The following is a 15,924-nucleotide window of genomic DNA, read 5'->3' on the forward strand; positions in this document are numbered from 1 at the left end:
TAATCTTGTAAAACTGTAAGACTGGCAATTTTCGAAAATATATAAAGTACGTTATTGTTGGTATTTGTCAAGTTGATGTAAAAGTTGGAAAAATAGAGGCTGTAACATTTCCAAAATCGCAAAGATGTGTATTTTGTTCTAGATAACATGATAAAAAATCTCGTAAATGCTGCTCAACTTGCTAGTATCCTTTTTGTCAAGATCATACATCCTACTGCTGTAAATATTACCTAGAGATTTAAAATTATGTTTGATTTCTCTCTTATAACTAGTTTTTGTCATTTAATGTATTTTTAATGTATTATAAACTTATTTGTGCAAAAAAACATCTGATATGTGTGTGGGAGCAATAAAAATTGATAAATATTTCGAAATATCTAAAAGTTGATATATTAACAAAATTCCTACCTTAATTTGTCAGAATTAATACCTTTATTGAAAGATACATTAACAGACTATTCTTTCAAACTATCACTTCTTAAGAGTATCTATTTAAATTTTTAGGTTCTTGAAAATAAAATTTTTTTGATTTTTTTCGTAAAAAACGCTATTTTTTCCATATTTATTCTTAAATTATTTTTGTATGACATACGATTTCCATAATAATCTATATATAAATAATTTAGGTATCTACTAAAGATTATACAAAAAAATTTTCATCCAAAAATATTCAATAGTTTCTTGATGGTGACACTCTTTTCACTGGAGTACAAACATTCCCAGTCTGGCAGTTATACTATATCAAAAAAGTATAAAAGCTAAGGGGTACTTTGAGTACAAATTATACCTAAAATATTTTATGTATTAAGGACACCATGATATTTGATCTTATTGTCATCTAAAGACTAAAACTTCGTTATTTCTGATTTTTAACTTGATCGCCATTACTTTTAATCAAAACTTTTCGCGTCACACCCTATACAGCTGAGAATGTTTCTATTTTTACCAATTTCTTTAAAATGTATGTGACTTTATTCTAGAAGTGATAAATGAATCAATAGAACTAATGAAAAAATCACTACTGATAACAAAAATGGATTTATGTCGATTAGGTTCAAAGAACAAATTGATTTCCTCATAATACATTAGCTCTTATTTGTATCTATCTATTTATCAATCTATCCAACTTCCCTGATTTCTTGCCAATGCTTTCCCCAATAGTCATTTCTGAAATTGATTAATGGGAGAACGATTTTAAGATCTATTCACTAGGAAAAGCGAGATTGTGAATGGAGAAAACTTTCACGGTCAGTCTATCGACGAGAAGTATTAATAGATAATTGAAACATAAATTTAGAAAGTATACATATTGTTGTAAACAAAGACAAACGTCTTTGGACAATTCTTACCAACATCATTCTCATCATTCTCATCCAAATCATCTCGTAAGTAATTGGGCATGATTTCTTGGCGTTCTATGATTTGACCTTGATCATCAAATTTGCTAGTTTTCACCGCATGACCATATAAACTTTCCTCTCCTTTCTTTTGTCTTTCAAAGTAATTTTCCTTCTTCCTTCGAATTACCTTAAAAGCATTGGTAATTCTTATAATGTGAAAAATTAAAAATGATATAATTACCAAAATTGAAGAGTCGTTAAATCAAAATGTAAGAGTTATTAAACTTACCGCGTTTGTAAGAGCGTGTATTATCTTCAAAAGGCCAACTTGAATTTTACTAAAACTAGTCAAGTTGAATAGTATATCAGGTCTCAAATAGAACTTGATATGTCTCTGGTGAAGTATGTTGCACATGCTGAAAAGTAGTGAAGTTTCTTCATACACAACGTGGTTAATTTCATATCACAACACGTATAAAATTTGAAGTTCAATTGATAATTGAGTCATCTCCAGTATTAGTTGAAGACGACGATTATTTAAATGCTCAATGACAACTTAAGATGCACTCGTTTTTAGAAAAAAATTAAGAACTAACGGACAAAGCTCTTTTTTGTGTTTATAATTGACATTAAGTTGCTCGATGTTGATTTCTATTTGGCACGTTGTTTTTGATGGTAATATTGACGTAAGTGGAAACATTTGAGCTCTCCTGGTTTTCCTGGTCAGTGGTTACGAAACTATTGACCCCTTTATAGCAAATATAATTATTCTAATTTGTTTTAAAGAATACTGGACTAAAGAAAGTGGGTAAAAGGGAATTAACAACCGTTTATTGCTTTCAAACATACATTTCTCATATTGAAATCTGATAGTAACAAAAAGTATAAATTTACATTTTAATTAAAGGAGTGAAATATTGGTCAGTTCCGACCTTTTTTAAAGAAGATTCGGAATCCACGTAACGAATTCCATCAGGAGAGCTGATGGATATGTGACACTCCCATAACCTATCCACTAAACCAGCATCTTCTGTCATCTCTGTCCAACCAAGGACTGTTGTGATATTCTGGTAGGTGTATCTATTCCTGTATGTTCCGTTTGTTTTGTTTCTATTATGAAATCGTCATACCCTGCAGCCATCTACATTCTTTTGCCTAAGAATTCTCTGTGTATAGGTAGCAATTATTTGTCAACATTCTACCTTGTGTAGCATCACCTGGACGATATTATCATGGTTTATGCTGCCGACAGTCTCCTCTACCTCCTCTCATAAGCCCAGTCCAGTTATTACAAACGAAGAAAGTGTGTTCGGCATCATCTTAGTCGTTTCCACAATACGTATACTCAAGTGTTTGTGCTTTATTCATTTTGTGAAGCTGGGTAATGTCGAAGTTTACCTCTACAAACTTCCTTTCGGCTCACAATCTAAGTCGTAGCGTCCATTCAGCTGATTTCTCTTCTGTCCATCGTTGTTGCTACGTCCGATTTTTGCCGCATCGTGTCGTGTTATATCTGAGCTACTTCTGTATATCCTCTTATGCTCTAAATGCAGGAGATTCTAGCCATCACTAGGACAGTTTGGAAAGAGACAGATCTGGTAGGAGATGGTGATTCTCAGTGCACCTTGTCTCTGTACCATAGTCATCGCTTTGCAGTATTTCTTTATTCTCAATATATCTGACCAGATCTCCATCCCATACAAAAGAATTGAGTGAGTTGTCGCTATCAGCAGGCCCTTATCAGTAAATATTTGCTATTAAGCAGCTCAGAAATGCTGCCGTAAGAGGGGCTAGAAAGACCTCTTCCTTTGTAAGGTCACTCCCAAATACTTTATGACGCATCTAGACTCTATTTCGTCTGTCCCCATTGAGGTTTTTTGACTTTAGTTGTAGTATTGATTGTTATCTTTTTTTTTTTTTTCATTATTATTAATTACTCACCGCATCACAGCCATAGCGTAATCGAATCCAGTATTATCTGACGACGTCTTCGTAACACCCATTGCCGTTTCTAAAAGAATAAAATTCTGTAATTATTGAACAATCAGTTTTATTAAAAAATAATAAGTGACACAATGTTTAAATGAATAAAATCACTAATTTTCTTATCATTTCTTAACTTTATAGTGTTTTTGTTCTATACTATCCAAAATAAGTTGAATCCAAATCCATTAGATAGTTGAATAAAAACAAATTGTAAAACGCTTCCTTTTATTATTGTTTGATGTGAAAACAATTTCACCTTTAATAATTCATGAATTCTGGTGAAAATTGAAAAAATCGCACTCTCAACATGAAAAATAGGCATGATATATTGTATTGAAGCAAACTTACCTAATAAAGTATCCACAGTTGTACTACTCATATAATCGTGACAATCAAAAATCTTTCCTTGCTCTTTTCTGAAAGATGCAACTAAAGCTGCTGCATTTTTGTTAAAAACTGGCATGAAGGACTTCAAGATTGATGTGTGGAAAGTTGGGGCAATCATTTTTCTATGGGACTTCCATTTATCACCTAATAATACCAATTTTGGTTATAAATCTTCGTTGTATACATAAAGATAAAAATGATTTCAAAATAAACATATATCAGAAGTGAAATAAATCTCATTTCACCAATTCGATATTTCATAAAAATGTGAAGCATTTCATTGGTTTCCATACTAAAATAGTACAAGCAAAAGGCATAAATTGATTTAAGTTAGCATTCAAGACTTTTATAACTTTTTTGTGAAGCAAGGAATAATTTTCATTTACGAAAAGTAACAAATATCTTCTTCTTCCTTCTCACTTAGCTGACTATAATCATTTGATTTTTTTGCAGCATTCATCCAATACTTTCTGGTTTCTCCAGGTTTCTTTCGATACCTCCTGGTTGTTATTCGCGATATTTTCATTTGCCAAGTTGCCATTATAGTTTTACTACTCAACTCGTAGTATCAGTCACTTATATGTCACACAATTATTTCCCTCCTTTTCACGTCAACCCCAGCAAGGGTCACTTTCTTCGACTCTGAATTACAAATGTAGCAAGTAAAAATCGTAAGATTTATGTCGTCTCACAGGGATCTTTTATTTATAGTGTTCAGTAGTTTATGGCTTAAAAAAGATTCTTACTTTCTTAAACATGTAAATATTTTTAATATATTTACTTCATTCGAAGTCTCTTTTTATTAATAACAGATTCCCCATTTTTACAACATTCTTTATTATAAAATTCTTTATTAAATAGAAAAGATCTAAAACCAAGATCAACCAGAAGCAATCCTTTGAAATATATAAAAAAAAAGGAATATTTTACTGAGATCTAAAATATCAAAAAATAAGTAACATCATGGGTTTTTTGTGGTAATTGTGATGCTATTTATAATGGATTTTCAATATTTCCAAATTATATTGAGACGATTGAAGCGGTCAACAATAAAAATCACTCAAACTATTTAAGAAACATTTACAAAATTGAATAAATTGAATTGAGAGTTGCTTCTTTGTCGTGTATTGAAATGTGTCAATTACGAATAAAATGTTTTTTATGGTTAAATGCCGATTCATAAACTTGACTTGCTGCGGTTAACCTAGAAACAACGAACAGATTTCTTTATTGGGAGCATCAGGCAAAATCACTTGACAAACACAAACGGTTGTGATCGGCTCTTTTCGTGTTATGTTGAAAGTCACCAACCAAAGTCAAGTTTATGAATCGGCCTTATAGAAGATGATTTTATATTCATAATCATCTCACGCAAGCCAGCACCTCGCTTACACGCTTATTTTTGTGGACACTTGTCGAACCTTATCAATAATTATATATACGAGGTCTGACTATTACATATCGAGACTGCGCGTTTAGAGGGCGCCCTAGACAGGTGGGGTGGTGAAAAACGAGTAGAGCGTTGGGTACTTAGATATCTTGTCTATGCTAGTTTGAAACGAACGTGTTTTTTTTCTCGTGCCGAAAACAATGTGTGACGAAAGACAATAGCAACGTATCAATCTCAAATTTCTCGTTAAATTGAAAAAATCTCTGACTGAGTATTATAAATTGTTGCAAGGGGCCTATGTGGACAATCTCGTGCGCATGTTTTTGAGTGGTGTGAGCGCTTTAGTGAGGGCCGAGAGAGCACTGAAGATGACCAGCGCCCAGGTCTCCCTGTGACTGTTTCAACTTCGGAAACAGTGACCAAAATCAACCAAAATGTGCGTGCAAATCGTCGAATTAGCATCCGGATGATTGCCGAGGCAGTAAACGTCGATAAAAAAACGGCTAGAAAATTTTTACACGTGAGAAAAGTCTCTGCCAAAAAATCTATCTCATCACCAAAAGCTAACGCGTGAACGAAGATAGAAAAAAATCTGCTTTGAAAAGGCCCTGGTTTTAGTCGATGGAAGCGGTAAAGCAAAGAACGGCAGAGCTTCTAAAGAAGACTTCCAGCACTTCTTTGAGCAATGGATGTAAAGATGAGAGGTGAAGGGAGGGAGCATTCGAATAATTTTTATAATAAAACCCCTTTTTCGTAACCAGTCTCGTTATTTAATAGCCAGACCTCGTATATACAGAAAGCAACGACAGAGCAATGTATAGCCATTTTGTAAGAAGACTTCCAGGCACACTACAATTGCACTTTAATTATATTTACCTTTACTAATTAATAATCCATCACCCAGCCAAGGTTCAAAAAGTGCATAGTCAGGTGATTTTTCTAAATGTGTGCTGTTTCCTAATATAACCTAGAAATAAAGAAATAAATTATGATCTGAGATATATTAATGCACATTTTTGTGACAGCCTACATTCGGTTATCAGAACTGATTGAATGATGTGAGGGAAAAATTATACAAATGATTTGTTATAGTAATATTGCATCTCATGTGAGCTTAAATTCTAGTACTGGGCAAAAATATTGTACAATAACTACGATTACATCAATATTGTGATGAATTTCTTCAATTTTCTGTTCCAAATATAATTGCAGTACCTATATCTTAGGAGAAGTAGAGACAATATGTTATAATCGACGAATTACAGTTAATCTGATCTAAAAATATCTAAAATACAAATGACATGATACGAATATTGCAAATTATGTATATATCCCATCACTCAAAAAACCACACTTTTTTCCAAGCATTTATCTCATCCACTCGATGCCAAACCCTGATCGCAATTTATGCTTCTGAAGCTATTTATATTCTACAAAATTATTCAGAAGATATGTTTTGTACGTCAAGTATGTTTAATCCGGTCCGAGAACCGATATCTGTAAACACTTCGCTGATAATATGAAGTCTATTAATAAGTAGGTATTCGAGTTAACTGATGAATGTCTCAAAAAATGACATTTTTTCCTTAAAATATCATCTTCATACTGAAAATATTAAATTTCTAGGTTATTTTTTCAGGTTTTCTAGGTTAAGAAATCATTGCGTTACTTCGTGATTTTTACCGGAAAAAAAGAAGATCAGCTGAAAAAAAATTATGGTAATGCTTCTCCAAAGTCTTAGCGTGGCTTATGATAATCAATAATCGGTCATCTAAAAAGATGCGGTTACATTAGAAAACAGAAAAAAACTCTAGAAAATGTGGAAGTGAGTTATTGTATGCTTTTTTACTTTGAGCATGAAAAAGTTTTCTTACAAATGGTTGTCGCGTTACCTCTAAATGGAACAAAAACAGTAACGGATACATAATTCATGTGACCTTGTATAAACTCCACATCGTAGTATATTGGACCGAGCGAATCGAGTTAAAACGCAATAGTCTTTTCGACACGTTCAAGTCCTCTGAATTTTGGAATAAACAAGGCATCGACTATTTGGAGCTTGGAGAACCAATTACCAGTAACTATGATGCTCATTATTGAAGAAATGAGTCACAAAGAAACAAACCGATATGCCGGAGAAAAAATTATCTCCCGCTGAGATAATATCACAATACCATACGTAGCATCTAGCGTATCGCATTCTAAGTTTCAAGCTAATATCTTTGTTTGTGAGGATATTATTGAATTTGGAAAAATAATTGCGAGCCAATTCAATTCTCACTCTTACCTCTCTCTTATCCTCCCAGTCCTCGTCCAATCAACTACCGCAATATATGTAGCGTATTACCTGCTCCAATGCACCACCATCTACAAAGAGTTGTGCATGTGTATACGGCACTTAACGGTCTACTGATTATCATAAACTTTGTCTTGGTTTGTTTGTTTATCTTTAATCCCCACGTTTTACTAACACAGTTTAGTCGGTCTATCATGTGCTGTGAATCCTCAAGAGTGTCTGTTATTACAACTGAGTCGTCTGCGTATCTAATATTGTTCACATATATCCCGTTTACTTCCACTCCTCAATCTTCATTTTTAAGTAATTCATTCAAAAGTGGAGATAGAATGCATCCTTGTATAACCCTTCTACTAATTGGTATGTTATTTGTTGTTAATTTATCTGTTGTCACATTTAACATTTAGATAGATAAATGTTAACCTACGATGTAATTGGACTTCAAGATATTTCACTTCGATTTTCTGTTCGACGGATTGATTGTTAAACAAGATTTTGTACATCGTCGTGGGTAAATCCGCTGTATGTACTAAATAAAATAGGAGATCAAGGACGCTATCTTGCAGAACCCCTGATTGAAGGCTTGATTTAGATCGAAAAAAGCTGACCAACATAATCTCTTAGTTTTCGATATTATGGCTGATTTGCTGAACAACTCTGTGCACTCGTTCGATAGTTCCATACCATTGAAAAAATCTAAATTGAGGATCAGATATGAGGTTTTTTTTCTATAATTGCATTGAGTCTCGTAACTAGTAACTTTTCGAAGACTTTTGGACGAGCTCGTAGAAAACTTATGGTTGTGTATGAACTTACATAATGTGGTATATACCTTCGATCGCTTGGGGAAATAGCCGAGTCCCAGGATGACATTATATATTTGCAAAATTACGAGCATATTTTGCGTGTAATCTTTTGAAGTATTTCACTTTTTATAAGGTGATATTCTGGAACTTTTCTTAAATCAATTTCGTTAAAAATAACTAGTTTTAGTTCTTTGACTTTATAAGTTTGGATAGGTAATTTCATTTGAAAAGGTTGTCCAAGGATATTTATTATTTCTACATTTTCTCCTATTGTTAATTCTATATAAAATGGTTGCAATGCTTCTGAGAAAGCTTGTGATTTTGCCTTACTGCTTTTAGTTTACTACTTTTCTGTCTGCGGATTTCTTAATTTCCTTGTAGATTGAGTACTTTTTGTATTTTCGGTAGGTGTTAGCTTTAGCAGGTATTTTTTTTAAATTTCTTTGATTTTCAATTTAGTTCTCTTGCAGCTCCGTTAAATCGATTTCTATTATATCTAATGTGTTCGATTTGTTGTTACATCTTCGTCAGTAATACTCTTTATGTTTATTTTTATGTTTTCGTGTTGTAGCACCCATGTGGTATCAGAATTTTAAGAAAATTTTGTTTGTACTGCTACCATTGATTCACGATGCTCATTCAAAAAATTTATCAATCTTTGTTTTTTTTTTAAAATATTTCAGTGTCATCAATATTTGATATATCAAACAAAACATCCAAAGAATTACTAACACTAGCACGTGTTTAATTTTTGCCTTTACAAATACTGTTATTATATTCAATGTAAAGTTTTCCTTACGTTTTGTTGGTATTTTAAAAAGTTTTTGAATATTTATGAATTCATTGGTAACAATAGAAGCACTATGTAAAATGATTTTTCTTTGTGTTGTATTTTATACAATATTCTATCTAGCATATCTTTCTAACTGTTTTGTTTTTCTACATAAGAAGAATAAATTATTTTCAAGTCAGTAAATAGAAAACAATGACAATTATCAATTGAATACGCGCTTAAAAAACGCATGAGATCAACACTTATATTTATAAACGTTATTGTCATACAAAAAAATCAAATTCAATCATTTTTTTGCTTTACGGGAATTACGGGAATTTTTGTTATTTTAAATGGCTAAATTGAGCAGAGTATCAGTAATCTAAATTATTGTAATGGGCGCTTCATTTTAAAAGCCATACTAGCGGATTGCGAGCGTCTTCAAAGCGGGTCTGGTGCGCCACGATCACGCCGAGCACTCGTAGCAAATTCGTTGCGAATAGCATCGTGGATGCCATTTTGCACTGTCGCGTAAAAATGCTCCGCTTCCTTGTCCATAACGAGACACGAATTTGAGAGGACGTAGGTGCTTACTCGTATCATCATGGCAATATTGGAAGATTCGGATATTGATACAGTTATTTATATGTGAAATTCAAAATCTTCACGTAATATGGGATAAAAAAGGGAATTAAATGATCGTGATTGCAAAAAAAGGAAGGGAAGAGGATAAAATGATTACAAAGTTATGGCAAAGGATGGACTAGAGGAAGAATAAAGATAGCAAAAGTGATGAAAGTCAACCCGATTAAGCTTTGCGTTGTCTCTGGTTGTGGATTTTAAATCAATTTAGACCAGACCAAGGATCATGGGAGTTTTGAAAAAATACAAGCATATGTCTAACAGCTATACTTCAAACTTTCCAGGATGTTTTACAAGTCCAGAGCCACTTTGAAATTAGATTCTTCAAATTATTGACCATCATTCAGAAACAAGTATCAGAAAAATTGCTGATGAAGTGAATGTTGGTAACAGAACTATTTGGGATATTCTAAAAGATAATATGTTGTATTAATATCGCGTTCAATGTGTTCAGTATCTACTGACTATCCGCTCCGTATACAATATCGCCAATGGATTTCAAATAAAACCACAAACAACCTAAAGTTTGCTGCCAATATTATGTTTACGGATGAGGCCAACTTTTAAAGACGTGGCATTATAAATTTTCATAATGACTACATATTAGCAGATGTAAATCCACATGCAACAATTGTAGCCCGGTTTCAACATTCCTTTCCGGTCAATATTTGGTTTGACATCATCGAATATTATTTAATAGGACCTTTTTTTCTCCTGCACAGTTAACCAGCCAGACATATCTTCAGAAAATGAACGTCCAGTTCTTTAAGAACATGTACCTCTTATTATTAGAAGACGCATGTGGCTCATGTATGAAGCCGCTCCTCCACATTTTGTAGTGATTATACGCGAATTTTCAAATAACGTTTTTTCTGACCATTGGATCGGACGAGGATCTCAACGTCACATAGATGCAATCGTCTAGATTTATATAAACTCGCTTATTCACACAATCCTGATATTTAACTTATGATATCTTCGAATTCATATCATACAAGTCTATAATTTTATTTTCAACAATTCTGGTATTTTCGAGCTTATTGGGCAATCCATTAGACGTCACATGTTGTTGCTTTCAATAAAATAATATAGCAATTAGACACCATGTATCTCATTAACTACAAGTCTAATCACACATGTTCATAAGAAGTTTTCGTTTTAGAATGGAGTGACGAAGCGGTCATTAAATATTTTAAATTAATTAGGAAACACCCTGTGCTATTTTCACTTCGTGAATTATATATTTTGACACCGAAGACTGTTTTAAAAATCTTCATTTATCACATTCACAAAAATACTATTTTACAACATAAATAAATTGACTGATTCATCGATTGCAGTAACTAAACTCATCACTTGTTATTTGAAAACATTCCTATTAATATTAAAATAATTGTTAATAACAACATATTTTAACGTTTTAATAATTTTACGTCGTTTGGATTTTTCTCTGGTATATTTTTGACTTTTATAATGGGTAAATAAAATTGTAGTATCACAAATAAACGAAGAAAATTATTTCCGTTAAATTTGAGGATTAATTAGTTAAAAATGAGGTAATAAATACTTTAATATTTTTTGGAACCATTAAATATTATAAGATTTTTGAAAAAACAAATTACACGTTTGCAAATTTCTAGAAAGACTGTTATATAACCTTAGACACCAACCACCTGAAATTACTGATTCACAAATTATAAATACCTTTCAATTTTCCATTAAAGATATTTTTTTTATGCGTATCTGATTTTTTTAACCTAATCTATCATATTATCAAGTACGCACATTCTATACATTCTTTGAGTAATGTAAATATAGTACTCAAATTTGAATGTGCTAATTATTCAAATTCAATAGTCAAAAGAATTTGACTATTGTAAGTCTGTACTAATGATTGTTAGTAAATATATTTACTTACTTCTGCATCATCTGCATTACCGATTCCAATGATCAGCCTAGGTCCAAGCCAAACTCTAGCAGTAGTTACCTTAAGTTTTGCTTGCATTTCGCACACCAAGTCAAATATACCTATAAATGTGGAGTATTAGTTCCATCTCACGATTTATTAAAAATATCGATATCAAAATTCTACAGCGTGGCACTTTTTTGTGAAAAGTGCTTTGAACCTTGGATATTTGTAATAATTTTTCAGATATTTAAAAACTACGAAAATCTCCTTACAAAATGAATTTACAATTTACTTCTCCAAAGATCAAAAACTCCTATTAAGGTATTTCCGTGCTCCAAAAATCAAGAAGAAAAGATAAAATAATTATACCTGCTGCGGATTTCCCGATAGCCAAGTGAGCATTTCCTAATATTGGAATCGATTTCGGTCCTGGAAATTTATTTCCCATCTGTACATATCGTTGGTTTCGGAACCATATCTCATACAATATTAGAACTAAGGTCACACCTGCAAGTGTTAATGGAATCAGACTACCAAGTATGGATGTCTGATTTTCCATATTTTGTGCCTGAAACATTAACAAAAAAATCATACATATCATATTTTATTAATAAACTTAACAATCTACAACTGTATTTCGTATTAATGAAAACTTGTAGTAAAGTATTATGAAGATTCAGTTTCAAAGAATCTGCTGGGATTTCGATCTAAAACCCTTTCACAATAATTTCTTCACCACCAAAACAAAACATTTTTCTTGATTATGCAGGACAACAAGGATGCGATAATAGTTCAATTTGGTGGCTACATCGGTACAATATTCAGAAAAACGACCATTGGCTGGAATAGAGGTTTATACGCAAACTATGCAGCTTTGAAGCATGGCAAAATATTTTAATGAGATGAGGTCGGGCTCCATACTAGTAAAAAATGAGGAAACTATTGGGTAATAAGTCGGGGAGCACAAAATTACATCCCAGACGATCTTCAAGAATTAAGAAGTTATGTTTGAAGCACGATTACATTTCAAGCAGCAGTTGGCACATTGATCTGTGTCTGTAGTGATAGTGAGAAAATAACTGAGTCATAAGTAGTCGCCTCAGACTCATAGGATTTCTGGTTGTACTGGTTCTATAGAAACATGCGGATCTGGTAGAGAAGTCAACATATCACTTGAGTGCGTTAAAACAAAACTTCGGTGATGTATTACCGTAAGCCGTATTTTTAACTTACTTAACATTAACTAACATACTACCTCATATCATAGATAGATGCTTGGCTGAATTGAAATCATAGGGAAGTCGAGTACTACCTGACACAAATACTTGGATGGTTCTAATCGTAACCAGTACAATCGTAACGAAAGTACTCCAATATTTCTCTTGTAATAGAAAAGAACAGAGCCAGAAGTGATTAAGGATGAAAGAAGAGAAGCAGGAAGAGTAACAGTTACACTCTGCTCCTTGCTAGGTTATGCCTAACGGAGGTTCCGTCATAAAGAAATCAGAGGTAGAGGAGGTTTTCTCAGTCGGTAATGCATATATTTTCAAGTTCCAGATACGTGAAATTGTTTTGCATCTAACCTCCATAAATACTGATTTAAAAGACATCCATAATTTGTTCACACTAGGGCCTATTATCTGCCTAATTAAACTACGAAGTGCACTCAAATGGTTTTTTGGATAAATAGTGCAAAGTAAGAGTGCATTGGATTATTATTGTAGATATTAATATTTGTCTACGTGAAACTGCGATCCTTACCTTAAATCCCCTTCGAATTACAGCTACAAGTATCTGATATTTAAAAGGCCTATTCTATAGCTGAAATTTTTATCCACGGTTTTTTTTTTCGACAAAATATAATCTTCTATCAATCAGTCTACCGTTATTTGAAATTATGAAAAAGTTATTTTCCAATCTTAGCTTCTTTTTGGGGGGGTTTTAGTTTTCTAAACTATTATTTCTATTTATTCATAAATCATTAACTTATACATGAAATGTGGAGTAGCTCTTTAATTCCCTTTCTTAGAATATCTCGTTATTCTTCGATTATGAAACGCAATGCGCATGTCTGAGCACGTCCCTTTGTAATTAGCAGAAATAGGATTTGAAAAACTGCTAATTCTAGTGACGCTAATCAGAATTATTGAGGTACTGCTGGTATGGTTTCTAACAATCCCTGCCCAAACACTAACCTCTGGAGAATATTTCGTATGCTATTATCTGACCAAATGAGGATATTCCGTTGACCATCAGTGACAAATTTTCAGATTAGTATAACTGTTAATCGGAAATATCCACCTACTAATATAAATAAGGTCTTCTATCAAAATCGTCTTCCAAGAAAGGCATTTAATTTTCTTTTAAAATGTTCACTGTGGATGTATGCATAACATTGGATGAAGTATATGCATGTCTACTCGATGTATGCTGCTTTTCTTCAAACTCAAGCAATACGCTCATTTCGACTTAATCACATAGTGTATTTGCAGCTGGTCCTTGTATCTGCCTTACATGAAGAAACTGCTACTCATCAACTGTTATTCTTAGCATTTTAGTTGTTGCAATGAACACAACGATAATAGTTTCGAACACAGAATGAAGATTTTTGAAGCAGTATTTCACAATTATATACTTTCCATTCATTCGAATTTTGGCCCACTATACAATCAAATGTTCCTGAGCAAAATGCAACAAGCAAACTATTTTTGTTTTCAACATAATTACAAAACTAACAATTGCGATACTAAAATATATATTGAAACGGTGATATAAAGGTCAAAGCTGAATTCAAAATTTTTTTTGTTTTTTGAGTTAATTTGGAAATACAATTATTCCTAATTCACTGACCTTCATTATTATATATGTCAAATAAATCAATTTGGTTTTTAGATGAGTTATTCTTTTTACCGTTCAATCAGTCTAATATTTTTGAATATAATTACTTTCTCCCAACAAAGCGCTTGATGACGTTATGTTTTCGAAACATGAATTTTATTTGTTTTGATACTAATAGACTTTCATGGTTGACGCTTGTTTTTTCAATCACGAATATATGTCTCCAAAGCCCATGACAACGTGGCATTATCTGATTACATAAATTTGTTATTCCACATGTGTTTCTAGCAAATCCAGCTCTGCCGTAGTGCTTTTGGGTGGACTGAGTAGCCTAGTGGCACATTTCCCGGTATCAAGTCCGAAAAAATAAGGAAGCCTACCCCCAGAAAACAGATAACTAACTCAAAGATAGAAGGCATTAAATATGGACTGATTCAGCTATGACGATCCACGCGAGGAAAAGATTGAATAAATGGATAAACAAATACATAATGAGAATACCCAACTGGAACGTAACGTCACTCATAAACAAAGATTAAGAGGTAATCGAAAAATTGAAAGAGAGGATCATCGAGATCTTTGGCATCCAGGAAACAAAAACGAAAGGTAAATGGCAAAGAGAATATGGCCCTTACATACTTATATGTAGCGGAGTGGACAAAGACCAAAGATCAAAGGAAGGAGTAGGCACAATAATTCTTAAAAAATTTAAAAACAAATATTACAACTTGTCAATATAAATCAGGAAGTGTACTTTGTGTAAAAATCCTTATCGGACTTAAAAAATTAAACATACTTTCTGTCTATGGCCCAGAAGACGGCAAACCCAAACACGATATGAATGCTTCTTACAAAACACGCTGATTCCTTTACCTGCCGAGGAAGTCACTATATTATTAGAAGATTTGAACGCTCGCATCGTCAAACATATAATACCCGAAGTCAAACAACACTAACGAAGAATATATCAAAACATGCGGAGAGCTAATGGTCAATTTTTGTGCCTACAACGAGCTAAGAATAAATAATACTTTTTTCTAACAAAGAGAAAAAAGCAAATACACATTCAAGAAGATGAGAAGACACAAATCAATGATCAACTTCATAGTTACTAACCAAAAAATACACCCTACCCTAATACTAGACGTCAAAACATTAAACTCTGGTAATGCAGGAAATGATCACAGTCTTTGGTTGAAATAGGAATACAAATTTTACCGGTAGGAACCGGAAAAAATTACAATAAAAAAAAAAGAACATAGATTTCCTCTGGCACAAACCAACAATGGATTCATATAAAAAAAGACCAGTCGAAAATATAAATGAATGAAAGCCGGAGCAAAAGAAAGAACATAGAAACCGCTACCAAGGAGGCGATAAGCACAAACATAGTCGTAACCAACAACCAAAACATTAACACAACTCCTTGGTACAATCGAAAAGTTGGACAAAAGTTGGACAAATGTAAGTGAAAGAGCTTTCTTAGCATATAGAAGGTTATAAACGTTGGAGGTAAACTACTTGTCACCAGACAACAACGAAATTGACATAACCACTT

The 15,924-nt window shown here is 32.8% G+C and overlaps 1 protein-coding gene across 1 annotated transcript in view; it reads right to left on the reverse strand.

Moving 5' to 3' along the window:
• LOC130898205 (cytochrome P450 4g1-like) overlaps nucleotides 1-15,924 on the reverse strand; it is a 31,655-nt gene that overhangs the window by 13,906 nt on the left and 1,825 nt on the right. The window contains exons 2-8 of the mRNA XM_057807308.1: nucleotides 11,898-12,096; nucleotides 11,538-11,647; nucleotides 5,980-6,070; nucleotides 3,675-3,857; nucleotides 3,282-3,351; nucleotides 1,630-1,756; nucleotides 1,350-1,527 (exon numbers count right to left, since the gene is read on the reverse strand). Of these exons, the coding sequence (XP_057663291.1) occupies nucleotides 1,350-1,527; nucleotides 1,630-1,756; nucleotides 3,282-3,351; nucleotides 3,675-3,857; nucleotides 5,980-6,070; nucleotides 11,538-11,647; nucleotides 11,898-12,096 (958 nt within the window). The remainder of the gene's footprint in view (nucleotides 1-1,349; nucleotides 1,528-1,629; nucleotides 1,757-3,281; nucleotides 3,352-3,674; nucleotides 3,858-5,979; nucleotides 6,071-11,537; nucleotides 11,648-11,897; nucleotides 12,097-15,924) is intronic.

The sequence above is a fragment of the Diorhabda carinulata genome, chromosome 9, assembly GCF_026250575.1.
Source record: "Diorhabda carinulata isolate Delta chromosome 9, icDioCari1.1, whole genome shotgun sequence".
Taxonomy (NCBI): Eukaryota; Metazoa; Arthropoda; class Insecta; order Coleoptera; family Chrysomelidae; genus Diorhabda; species Diorhabda carinulata.